This window comes from Schistocerca serialis, chromosome 1, assembly GCF_023864345.2.
Source record: "Schistocerca serialis cubense isolate TAMUIC-IGC-003099 chromosome 1, iqSchSeri2.2, whole genome shotgun sequence".
Lineage (NCBI taxonomy): Eukaryota > Metazoa > Arthropoda > Insecta > Orthoptera > Acrididae > Schistocerca > Schistocerca serialis.
The window spans coordinates 544,170,367-544,183,448 of NC_064638.1; the positions used below are offsets into that span (position 1 = coordinate 544,170,367).

General features: G+C 45.3%; 1 protein-coding gene across 1 annotated transcript in view; it reads right to left on the bottom strand.

The window, feature by feature from the left end:
• Positions 1–1,413: 1,413 nt before the first annotated feature.
• LOC126412468 (alpha-amylase 2-like) overlaps positions 1,414–13,082 on the bottom strand; it is a 125,960-nt gene continuing 114,291 nt past the window's right edge. Inside the window, exon 11 of the mRNA XM_050082114.1 lies at positions 1,414–1,583. Coding sequence (XP_049938071.1) covers positions 1,572–1,583 — 12 coding nt within the window. The 3' untranslated portion in view covers positions 1,414–1,571. The remainder of the gene's footprint in view (positions 1,584–13,082) is intronic.

The window sequence follows — 13,082 nt, forward strand, 5'->3', positions numbered from 1 at the left end:
GGAAGAGACCAAACAGCGAGGTCATGGGTTTCATCGGATTAGGGAAGGATGGGGAGTGAAGTCGGCCGTGTCCTTTCAAAGGAACCATCCCGGCATTTGCCTGGAGTGATTTAGGGAAATCACGGAAAACCTAAATCAGGATGGCCGGACGCGGGATTGAACCGTCGTCCTCCCGAAGGCGAGTCCAATGTGCTAGCCACTGCGCCACCTCGCTCGATTTGGTTAAAGAGCACCGTGCCTGGCAAAATGGCGTTATCCAGGAATGGCGCCTAGACAAATGTGGTGCGCCATGGGTCATAGAAGACAGAGGTGACCGATGGCTCGAGACACGTGTTTGGGCCAGGAGACGTGCAACTGATGAGCAACTGGCCGTCCGGATGAACCAAGAGGCAACGAACAGTATCTCCTCAAAGACCGTTCAGAGAAAGTAGCTGCGTGTGGGCATCCTCAGCAGGCGCCTGATTCATGCACCCATGTTGATTGCTGTTGATGCACAGGCTGGAATTTGCACGCCAATACCTCAACAGGACATCCACTGATTGGCGACAGGCGGCCTTTCCAGACCAGTCCCATTTTATGCTCCATCGGAGAGTTGTCAGTTGGTAGGTATCGGGTGAACAGTCTCAAAGCAAACAGAGTGAATAATCGTGGAAAGGGTCCAGGCCAGAGGAAGGAGCGTTACGGTCTGGGAAATGTTTTCGTGGGTGATCTTGATGAGCTCGCCATTCTGGAAGGCACAATGGATAAACACAAGTATACCTCTAGGCTTGGGGAACGTATCCACCCCTACAGCAGTTTGTTTTCTCTCGGCACGGTGGCATCTTCCAGCAGGACAGTGGAACGTGTCGCAGCTGGCAGTGCATTTCCACGTACGGCAGAGCGCTAGGATGAGTTAACCGTACTTCCCTGGTCACCAAAGTCCCCGGATTTAAACCCAGCAGAGAATCTGTGGAAGCTCGTCGATCGGACTGTACGCGCCATGGATTCTGAACCGAGAAACCTAGCGCAGCTGGCCACGGGTCTGGAATCGGCAGGGCTCAGACATCCCTACGGGTACCTCCCAGAACCTCACTGACAATCTACCTGCACGTCTCGCAGCACCCGCACTGCAAATTGACAGGTGGTCACATTAATGTGAGTATACAGTGTAAATCGCTGCATGCTTTAAGCGTAGGTCGTGCTGGGTAAAGACTAAAGAAAATTATATATAGGGAAAAAAGGAAAGTAGTCACTTCAGAGAAATCTTTAACAGTTCCATTGTCATTTCTGTGCGTTTTCTTCTTTTCGTCAGTTTGTCAGAGACACATAATTTTCCCCCTACTGCAGGTGGCTGTCGTTGAAACGACGACTTATTCTAGAGAAATTAACCAGGGTAATTACCTTAGTACTTTCATCTACGCAACTCTTTCTAAATATTTGGATAAACATTTATTTTAGGTTCCACGCAGCGTACGTTTCAGAACTCTGAGTTATGTAGATACAATATTTAAAATGTAACACTTCTTCAGATCTTCTCGTAATGACGTTGATCCAAAAGAACGTCATTACTGCTGCACTTCATTAATTCCAAGTCACAGCGTTAACTGAAAGAAAAAAGTAGGAAAATATCAGATAAAGTTGCTTCTTAAGAACAAGGAGCGTATATGTACGCCAATAAAATTAGGTCACTGTATGGATATGAACAAAGTAACAGCAGTTGCTGCATATTTTTGTACGGTACCTTCTTGTGCTTCGCAAGTTGGAACAAAACGACTGGAATGCTGATTATTGGATACAGTAGTAAAATGAATGAAACTCAGACAAAAATATAAGAATTTATATTACGTATCTGTCATAATTTATGTACTTTGGAGTAAACACGAGGACATCGTATAAGGACACTGTGTCTACTACCTTCGTGCTCTTTGGTTAGCATGCGCTAGCTGGCGAATCTGACATTCTTGAACCTTCGGTGCGTTACGCGCCTTTATTCGGTAGGGAGACGTGTCAAGTAGCACCGGTATTGTTCCGGTATGTAACGTGTGGACATCCGACAGAAGGGTCTCTGGAGCTATATGTTGGTCGGTACATAAATATTTTGTGCAGAGAAGGAGACCTTCGGAATGACACAGGCAGTGAAAGTGACAACCCATCCTCCCTGGAGGTAAACAGAAGAGAACATTACTACCTTGCGGGTAAGAGCGATCTTCAAAGTCTGAGGGAGTACACCATAAAACAAACAGAAAATCCTGATCTGTGTTAGGCCTAGCAAGTCAACAGTTGATTATGAATGTACTGCTTGCAATACTAGAAGAAGCCTCAGATTGTATACAGAAAAACTAATGAGCGAAATGAAATTCCATCAGTAACAGGGGAAAAAGTTGTCAAGGCTGAGGTTCTTGCTCGAAAACCCTTCTAGGCGACGCCAAGTGAGTTATGGAAAAGTATATTATAAAAATACAGATACAGAATTCAGGATAAATAAACCGCAGACGACAGTAAGGAAGTGTAAGAGAAAGGAGACAAGCGAAGTTTGGGGGAAACAGATTAATATAAGCTCGCCAAGCAAAAATGTCGCGACAAATTCAATGAAATTTAAAGACAGCCTCCAGTCGTTATAGCACAGAATGCACGAGCTTCTGGATGTGGGAGACGTCAGTGTCCCATCATTCTTGCCACAACACGCGCAGGCAGGCCAGACTGCCGAGCAACTGCCCCCGACGTCTGTAGCTGTGTTTCGCGCAGTCCAAGGGATTTCCAGAGGTTTTCAAGTCCGGGCCGCACGCACGCCTGTTCGTATGTGTGACTTTTCAACATCCCTTGTCTCATGCAGTTACTATTTTAGGCTAGTGGACCTGAAAACTGTTATCTTGAAAGATATGTCTGGTAACTTCAAATATTTGATAAAGGTGAGGGGCAAACGGAGGCATCTGGTTGTCCATCATAATTGTGAGGGCTACATTTTATTTTCAAAATCAGATCTATCGCGAAATTAAAATCACAGTGAAAATCCAATCAAGCTTCGCACAGATGTGTTGTGCACTGTCTCTAGTATGCCCGTCAATCGCATCACGTCCCACTTTTCAGTTCTGAGCAAAACGTAAGCACGTAAAGATGCCTAGAACAACAGTCTCCCACCAAGTGTGAAATGCGTGCAGTCATTTCATCATGCTGTCGGGTTTCTCCTGATTTCATGCAGGCCATATTACGTAACTGTCGTGAGTGATAGCGAAGTGCGGCAGTGGTACAGGAACTTTGAAGCGGGACGTACGGATATTTATTATGTAGGAGGTCAGGGAATGAAGCGAGCTTCAACCGGTAATCGTATTCAGTGAGTGCATCAGGCGATACGCAGACATCTTCTACGGGGGCAATTCAGAACAAGGGAGGAGTAATATTGTGTCACTGTCCTTGGTAATAATGTTCAGCCGCACACTGGAGCTGCAAAAAAGATGCTCCTGCAGCATTTTCGATGGGAAGTGTTTGATAACCCACCATACAACCCGGACTTGGCTCCCTCTTATTTTCATCTCTTTGCTAGCATGAACCGTTGGTACAAGGACAGCAATTGGCACAGAGAATGAGCTGTAGACCAGGGTAGAGCATTCATGGAAAGCACATGCGACTACTTTCTGCGACAGGGAACAGGAAAATGGCTTTGTAAGTAGGCTGTTCAGATTTTTATGTTGGTAACGCCACGTAGTGCTCTGTATGAAAACCACTGACTGCGCTGTGTGCTATCTGTGGCTGGTTGGGCTCATTGTTGGAATATTTGCTAGTGTATTGTTGGGCTGTTGGATGTGAACAGTGCGTAGCGTTGGGCAGTTGGAGGTGAGCCGCCAGCAGTGGTGGATGTGGGGAGAGAGAGATACCAGAGTTTTGAGAGGTTACTATGAGCGGACGATCTGGACGTGTGTCCGTCAGAAAAAGGAAATTCGTTTAATTGGATGTCACATGACTTTTCAACACCATTAAGGTAAATACGTTGTTTGTTCTCTATCAAAATCTTTCATTTGATAACTATGCCTATCAGTAGTTAGTGCCTTCAGTAGTTAGAATCTTTTGTTTAGCTGGCAGTAGCTGTATTGCAGTAGTTCGAGTAGCGAAGATTTTTGTGAGGTACGGTAAGTGATTCAGGAAAGGTAAAGTTATTGTTAGTCAGGGCTGTTCTTTTGTAGGGATTATTGAAAGTCAGAATGCATTGCGCTAAACAATTGTGTGTCAGTTTTGTGATGATCAGAATAAATAAAGAGAAAACTGTCTGAGTACGTTGAGTTTTGTTCAGCTGTTTGAAAATCAAATAACGTTAGAGCTGTGCCAGCACAATAATTCTTAATTTTTCTAAGGGGACTTCTGAGGTTATCAGTCCCCTAGAACTTAGAACTACTTAAATCTAACTAACCTAAGGACATCACACACACCCATGCCCGAGGCAGGATTCGAACCTGCGACCGTAGCGGTAGCGCGGTCCCAGACTATAGCGCCTAGAACAGCTCGGCCACTCCGGCCCGCAGTCATCGATCTCATCGGATTAGGGAAGGATGGGGAAGGAAGTCGGCCGTGCCCTTTCAAAGCCACCATCCTGGCATTTGCCTGAAGGGATTTAGGGAAGTCACGGAAAACCTAAATCAGGATGGCCAGAAGCGGGATTGAACCGTCGACCTCCCGAATGCTAACCACTGTGCCACCTCGCTCGGTAACTATGTAGAGAAGTAGCTGTAAGGTGAACCTAAATGCTACAAGTAAAGAATTTTTGATTTTCACCGTGGTTCCCATTCCGCGACCGATTGAACTTTTTTTTTTTTTTTTTTTTTTTTTTTTTTTTTTTTTTTTTTTTTTTAATAAATAAAAGGCCTCATATCAACATAGGTGGTCTTAATCAAGCTGCATGTCATCGCACCCAAAACATCCGTTTCCGTACAGTTAAGCCATCCCATCCATAGAATGTTAAACAGCCTCTATCTTCCACCACCCATTATATTCAGTACTGTTACACGGTGTTCTGATGTCTGTATCTGTCACATAAATACAGAGAAGCGATTGGTCTGACAACATTGTGGCACTTTCGCTTGACAGTGATAGAGAAACGGAATCATTCAAGCTGTTCTGGGAAAATGGTACCTCTGATCTGTCACTTAAGTAAGAAACTAATGAAATATACCGTGGAAAATAAACGTATACATTTTCATTTCTCCACTGTACACAATGGGGATCGTACACTCTTATCAGGCAATTCTACGGGCAGCATTGAGTAAAGATGTGTAGCGTGCAGATCTGTTCTAACCATCCTCTTTGCACAATTCCCTCTGGATATCTCAGTATAAAAGGGTCCGGGAGACACCGGTGTCGGCGTTCTGCAACTACTGCTGTATCGCAGCCCGTCAAAATGGCACTTTGATTGCTTTTCTGACGTGAATTAAGATTAGAACACGAATAACAGAGTATCAAAGGTCTCACGTGTAATTGGAAATTAGAAATGTAAACTTCGCCACTAGAGAGAAGACAGTGAGGACTTCTACCAAACCGTCAAAGAAGAAAGAAGCGAGCATCTCGGCTGTCACCACTGTTTCCAGAAATAAATTCAAAATTCTGGATACATTCTCTGCCATGCAGAGTACATGAATATGCCGCAGCATGTCAAGTCTTCACTCTTTGTTAGTTTTGTCGCTGCAAGTTTGTTTCTCGCTGCTTAGGTATGAGCACTATTATTAGTCTGAAAACTTTAGAATGATGTTCAGTGACTTGAGTACATAGTTACAAATATAGCCAGAGATGATTCAAGACTTCTAAGCAGATGGAACAAAAAAAGCCGTTCCTACGGGGCAAAATCGTCACGTGTAACGAAGATGTGTTTGAAGGCCATTAATGTTCACGATGTGCCTAAATGATCTGGTGGACAACGTCTGAAGCTCTGAGGGCGTTCGGAGATGATCCACTTTTGTATAGGGATATCGGAAGGCCAAAACATTGTAATAAAATGCAGGGAGATCTATACAGGAAAAACGCTTCGCGCAAGGCTTGACACTTGAACTTCAAAATAAACTGTCCAGTCACATTAATGAACCCACCTGTCAAGAGCCTGAATAACCACCTTTTGAAGTGCGGACTGCTGCGAGACGTGCAGGAAGGGAGTCAGTGATGTTCTGGAAGCTACCGACACAGGTGTCGAGCCGTCCGACTCCAGTCCGTAGTCAGCTGCGCTACGTTTCTCGATCCAGAATTCATAGCCCGATCAGGGTCGTCCCACAGATTCACGATTGTATTCAAATCCGAGATGTTTGATGGCCCGTGGAGTATCCAAGCTGATGCTATTCGAATCATGCACGTTCACTGTGAGTTGTGTGCCACTTTGCATTGTCCTGTTGGTAGATGCCATCGCGCCTAGGGGGGGAAAAAAAAACTTCATGTAATGGTCCCCAAGATAGATGCATACTTGCGTTGAACCATTGTGGCTTCCGGAATGACAATATCACCCAGGGAATGCCACGTAAAAATTTCTCAGACAATAAAGTTCCCTCCTTCGGCCTGGACACTTCGTATGTTTAACGCTGTTCACGCCAATGGCCATTTGACCGATCAACCATCTGAAAGGGCTACTTGTCGCCACTCACACCGAAAACTCGAGACGTCAGACACTCAGATCGGTACCAAATCTTGTACGTCGGTAAAGCATCAACCAGAACTCCGATTTAGTTCGTACTATGTACTGTCGTCCAGCAAAAGGAGCGTAAATGTTAATTAAAAGTAACACCAGACCTAAGGAGCACATCAAAAGCATAACTATAAGTAACACACGTATCTACATCTACATCTACGTGATTACTGTGCTATTCACAATAAAGTGCCTGGCAGAGGGTTCAATGAACCACCTTCAATCTGTGTCTCTACCGTTCCACTGTAGAACGGCACGCGGGAAAAACGAGCACTTAAATTTTTCTTTGCGAGCCCTGATTTCTCTTATTTTATCGTCATGATCATTTCTCCCTATGTAGGTGGATGGCAACAGAATGTTTTCGCAATCGGAGTAGAAAACTGGTGATTGAAATTTCATGAGAAGATCCCGTCGCAACGAATGTGGCTTCCTTGGAGAAGCTGATAGAACGTTTGATAAACATACCAAGGTTCCAGGGTTCAAACCCAAATGACGATTAAATTTTCTACTGTATTATGCGTGAAAGTGCTATACGGGACAACGTGTTTATGATATTTAAAAGGGCTGTTTGAAGTTTACAGCAATGTTCTCTTAGCATCCTGCTTTCACTTCGTTTCTTTGAGAGTAGTAAACCTGTAGAGTACATTTATAGTTTCACAGAATACACAATCAGAAAAAATATAGAAACAATTGCATCACACGTGCGGAGGTAATACTAATAACAATAATTAATAATAAACAAAATAGTAATATTATTAATAACCACATAACGTTCAACCAACGAGGTGAGAGCAGACTGCTAAAAGAACGTTGTTACTAACTTGGAATAGTCCTTTTACATGTCAGGAAAATGTTCTCGCATACAACAGTTTCATGCGTAAACGGTATACAAAACTTGTCGTCAGTAGGGTTTGAACGCGGGACTTGGGTACGACGACCGAACGCTCTACCTGCTCACTCACTCGAGATCTACAGCACACTCACTACAGATACGCTTTTCCTGTCCTCCGTTTACGCCTGTTCCACGGGACTACAGCACACAGCACGAACTCTATCAACATACAACGTTTGGTACCCATCTGAATGTCTGACATCTGAAGGTCTGGGTGTCAGTGGACGTCCAGTTACGGTACTGGCGAGCACATTCCAGCGTTCGTCGACTTTGAACAGCAGTCAGCGTGGGCTCACCAACAAGGCCCCTTGGCTCATGTGGACGGTCAATTACTCAGCACTTACCCGTCTATTCACCCGTACACACCTCCGCAGCTGTCGTTCACCGCTATCCTCTATGGTCCGTGTACACCACAGTCGCCTCGACGCTGGTTTTGGATCGCGCCATTTTGCCCAGAACGGTATACTTTAACCGCGGTGACACATGAATAGTTTACAAACTGACCCCTTTCGGGAATGCCTCCACCCTTCGCCCGAAAGCCAATGATCATGCTCCTTGTATGGCACATAAATAGCTCCGTTTCCGCATTACAATAACGTTTGCACTATTTTGCGCTTCTCCACCCCCCCCTCCCCGCACCCCACCCCTCCCCTTTCCGACACGCTTAATTTACCCTCCACTGCTAGCTAGTGCTGTCACCCGCCGTCTGTGAGTGCTTATTGCACTTTGACGGCGAACATAGGCGTAGGTCACATTAATGTGACTGGACCGTGTAAACAGGAAAAATGTATGGCGCATAAATAAACTGCCTGAGAGAAAAAAGTGAAGCAGCCAGAAGACATGGTCGGGTGCCTGTGTAACTCCATACATGCATACACCGTCGGCGAGTATGTGAATATTATAGAGTTCTAGTTTTCTGTGACAAGCAGAACGCCACCAGAGTGAATTAGTGTTATTTGTGTTTGGTGTTGTCACCAGAGCATTTCAGGGGCGCGAACAACGTCAGATGTTGAATGATGGCTGTGGATACGGAAATGTGAAACAGCATTATCAGCAGATGACAGAGACTGAAATGAGTCTCATTGTGTATTTGGCCGCCTGGTCGAACCATGCAATATCCAGATTTGTGGGCTTGCACATGTCACAGCGGCCCAACATTGGGCTGTATGGGAACGTCAGGCCAGGCTTACTCGTCGTCAAGCTTCCAGTCGGCCACCGCTGACCACTACACGGGAGAATCGCCATACTGAACAGTGTGTACATTGTAATACCTTTACCAGCTTGGCTGTCAACTCCGTCCCAGTGAAAGTATCCAGGATATCAAGTACCTGTTACTACAGTTATCGGCCAGCTCTAGCCTCAGGAGAGGATACAAGGGCCTTATGACACACTTCCAAAGCGAATCAATGCATGCATCGAGGTTGGAGGGTGGGGGAGGGGGGCCGGCAACATGATGCTGGTAAGTGGCCTCATACTGCCAGGTCCTTCGTAAATTTGAGTCGTTGTTGGTATCACTGAAATAACATCACATACCCTCTGAACCTGTGTAGCTTCCTTTCGTTTCTTCCTCCCCTTCTGGGTGCTTCAATTAAAAAAAAAAAAAAAAAAAAAAAAGAACACAGTGTAAGCGGAAGGCAGCTGATCAAAGATTCGGGTATATGACTTGCAGCCACCGTCACTTTTCACACTCCACAAATGTCTATGCTTTCAACAATAATAACAATTACATTTCTACATAAAATAGTTCAGTGTAATAGTAATGGGTTTAGACTGGAGCTTAGGACATCACTTTATTGCTTTAATACAAATTCCAAGAATCTGATACCCGCATAAAACATAATTTGTAGCGCTATTGTTCAATAAAGCCAATGGCCTTGCCTTAATGGTAACACAGGTTCCTGTAAGATCTCCGAAATTTAGCACTGTCGCACTGGGTTACCACTTAAGTGAGTGACCACCCGGCCCGCCGAGTGCTGTTGGCAAGCGGGGTAGACCCGGACCTTGTGAGGCAAACTGAGGAGCTACTTGATTTAGAAGTAGCGGCTCCAGTCTCAAACTGACATGCGGACAGGAGAGCAGTGTGCTGACCACATGCCCCTCCATATCCGCATCCAGTGACGCCTGTCGGCTGAGAATGACACGGCGGCCGGTCGGTACTGCTGGGCCTTCATGGCCTGTTTGGGAGGAGTTTAGTTTAGTTCATCCAATAAAATAACATAAAATGAATGACTTTAAGATAAAAAAGTTTCACAACGTTGGGAACATCATAATTTATACGATATACAGACCTAATATACACACACTATTATTATCAATATTTCACCTAGCACTGCGATTATTAATTGAGGTCTGCATCTGTGAGTACATCACCATGCAAATGGTGAGAAATGCTGTCTGTTACAGACATCAGCCTCCATTCGAGGAAAATTAGTCTTTGCTATTCTTTTTTTAGCGAGGGCTATTTCGCTTTCTGGCATGCATTATTCTATGCGCCATGTCACCACTGTTCTAGTTGTGGACTCATAAACCTCGTTGGACTTATCATTTGCAGGAGCTATGGTCAGCTATGGCACGTTTTCTTTAAAATGTTCTCTGCAATGGGTCATGGCAGTAGTAGGAAGATGGCAGCATGAGGACACTAATGATATCAAACTGATAAGAAAATTAATTAAACTGATCAATTAATCCCCCCCTCCTGAGTACACCCACCCCCATCCACAGACAATGTCATATGTTTTTATCAGCCTCCACATGGGCCTCAGCCTCCTACACCCTTTATACCCTCTACACCCTCTCCCGCTCCCCACCTACCCTATTGGCTGGAATTCCGAATTTTGGCGGGAATTCTAAATTTTTGTGGCAATTTTTTCATCTCAGGGAGTGACAGCCTCTCGCTCCACCGCCTCCACCCAGAAATAAGCGAGAAATTGAAAATGGTGGTACCCTTCCCGGAATTCAAACCCAATTCCCCCTGATGGAAAGCCCAAGTGCACCCCCCTATTACAATTATAGCACCAGAGGAACTTGGAATTGATGGTAAATTAAAAATGGTAGTGCCTGTTATTGGACTAGAACCCTGTTTCAACAGGATGGAAAGCCCAAGTGCACCTCCTAACACATGGAAACTGTCCAGATGCAGGAGAGGAAGGTAAGCTTAGTGTACTTTATTCATTTTGGTTGGGAAAATGAAGTAAAGATTGGTCCTGATTAGGTAATTAATCTTAAACATTGGGCCTAATTACACAACTGTATGCGTAGCACTACACAAGGACGGCCTAAAATCACAATACAGATTAAAAACTGACGATACCATACAACTGGTGTCATGCTGCTGGGAAAAAATTTCGCAATACCACTCGAAACTAGTCACAGACACACTCAAACTTTACCCTTCACCTGCAAGTGGGTAGGGAAAAGGCAATGGTGTAAGGTACTATCTCTATTCTTTTTGGCTGGAAATATGTTCAACTGACAATGTGCTGGTGTTGGACGGAGAGGAGTTTAAAAAGCGTACAGCTGTAGTCATACATCTGAGGACAGTATCTATCGTTGTTGATGTCAGAGTTCGCTACAAATGCCCTGCACCCAAAGTAACCAAAGCCAATACACACTACCACAACAGATGGAAAAAATGCATCACAGTTCGAATTACACTTGAAAATTGTCATGAAAGAACCAGAACTCGAAATGAATGGGTCATAATGCAACACATATCCTTGGGAAAATCGTCCTCCCAAAACATTGCTAAGTGGGCGGTAGTTGAAGGTGCATTCTCCTCGAGAGGCGTCTACAAACTGCCGAAAATCAAGGCCCTCTTACCTCCCTTATCCCTCCCCTCCAGCCCTTCCTCCCTCCCTCCCTCCATCCATCCAGGCTTTTTCAAACGGCCAGCTGCTCCGCCATGCTTTGCACTCTACTGCCCATCTGCCTTCGCCGTGGCCGCTAACTGCCTTGAGACACAACTCCTTCCCAAAACACAATAGCATGTATAGTCATCTGAACAATAGGAGACACAAGGACGGCCACCCCAAGTGCAACTTGTTCCTGTAAAATATAGCGACAAAGCTTCCACATTCCGGCTCCCTGGTCAGAGGGCGACCACCCTCAAACTAGCCACACTCCCAATGCCTCCAATAGGTCTGTCGTTCTGTGATGGAGAACACTTTCATTTAACGTCAAAATAACTCCTTCTTGCAGTCTGTTAAACGTATTTCTCAGAAAGGCTGGACCACCCTGGAACAAAAACGAAATTCTGGAGAGTGCCTGAGATCACTTTTTCAGTGCCCAGCTGCTCTGCAAAGTGCTAAGCTGTTTTTCTGCGGCTCACTGTCACCCCTCTGGGGTCATTGGTTTCACCAGGTCCTCCACGGTCGCTTGCAATACACAGCCAACTTTGAGGCGACGGCCCTTCTCCAACACAAAATGTAAATTTAGCAGCACCACTGCGCTCTAGTCAGAGCGCAGATGTGTCCGGCGTCCACCCACAGTAGACTCACTCCGGCACCCACCTTTCCGCGATGGAGAACAATTGTATTTCATATCAATGCATCTCCTATAATGAAGCATCTATTTAAACAGGAAAAAGGAATTGTGACGATAATAAATGTACTCTCTCCACGAAAACAGGTGCAGTCCATTTTCTTTTAGTTTTATGAGGTAAATCGGTAGAGCTCTTATATTCAACTGTAGGATACAATTCGCATCTCATTATTTTGCGACATCCAGCAAAGTGTACCATCGCCGATTACAGATGATCAGCAGAGACATGTCCACCCTGCATAAAAAAAACTTTGACTAATTTGCTGCGAAAACTACTGATCACCACAGAATGTCCTCATTATTTCGAAACCGTCATCAGAGTGAAAAAAAGTGAGAATTTAAACTCGGAAGAAAAAACATATACACTCCTGGAAATTGAAATAAGAACACCGTGAATTCATTGTCCCAGGAAGGGGAAACTTTATTGACACATTCCTGGGGTCAGATACATCACATGATCACACTGACAGAACCACAGGCACATAGACACAGGCAACAGAGCATGCACAATGTCGGCACTAGTACAGTGTATATCCACCTTTCGCAGCAATGCAGGCTGCTATTCTCCCATGGAGACGATCGTAGAGATGCTGGATGTAGTCCTGTGGAACGGCTTGCCATGCCATTTCCACCTGGCGCCTCAGTTGGACCAGCGTTCGTGCTGGACGTGCAGACCGCGTGAGACGACGCTTCATCCAGTCCCAAACATGCTCAATGGGGGACAGATCCGGAGATCTTGCTGGCCAGGGTAGTTGACTTACACCTTCTAGAGCACGTTGGGTGGCACGGGATACATGCGGACGTGCATTGTCCTGTTGGAACAGCAAGTTCCCTTGCCGGTCTAGGAATGGTAGAACGATGGGTTCGATGACGGTTTGGATGTACCGTGCACTATTCAGTGTCCCCTCGACGATCACCAGTGGTGTACGGCCAGTGTAGGAGATCGCTCCCCACACCATGATGCCGGGTGTTGGCCCTGTGTGCCTCGGTCGTATGCAGTCCTGATTGTGGCGCTCACCT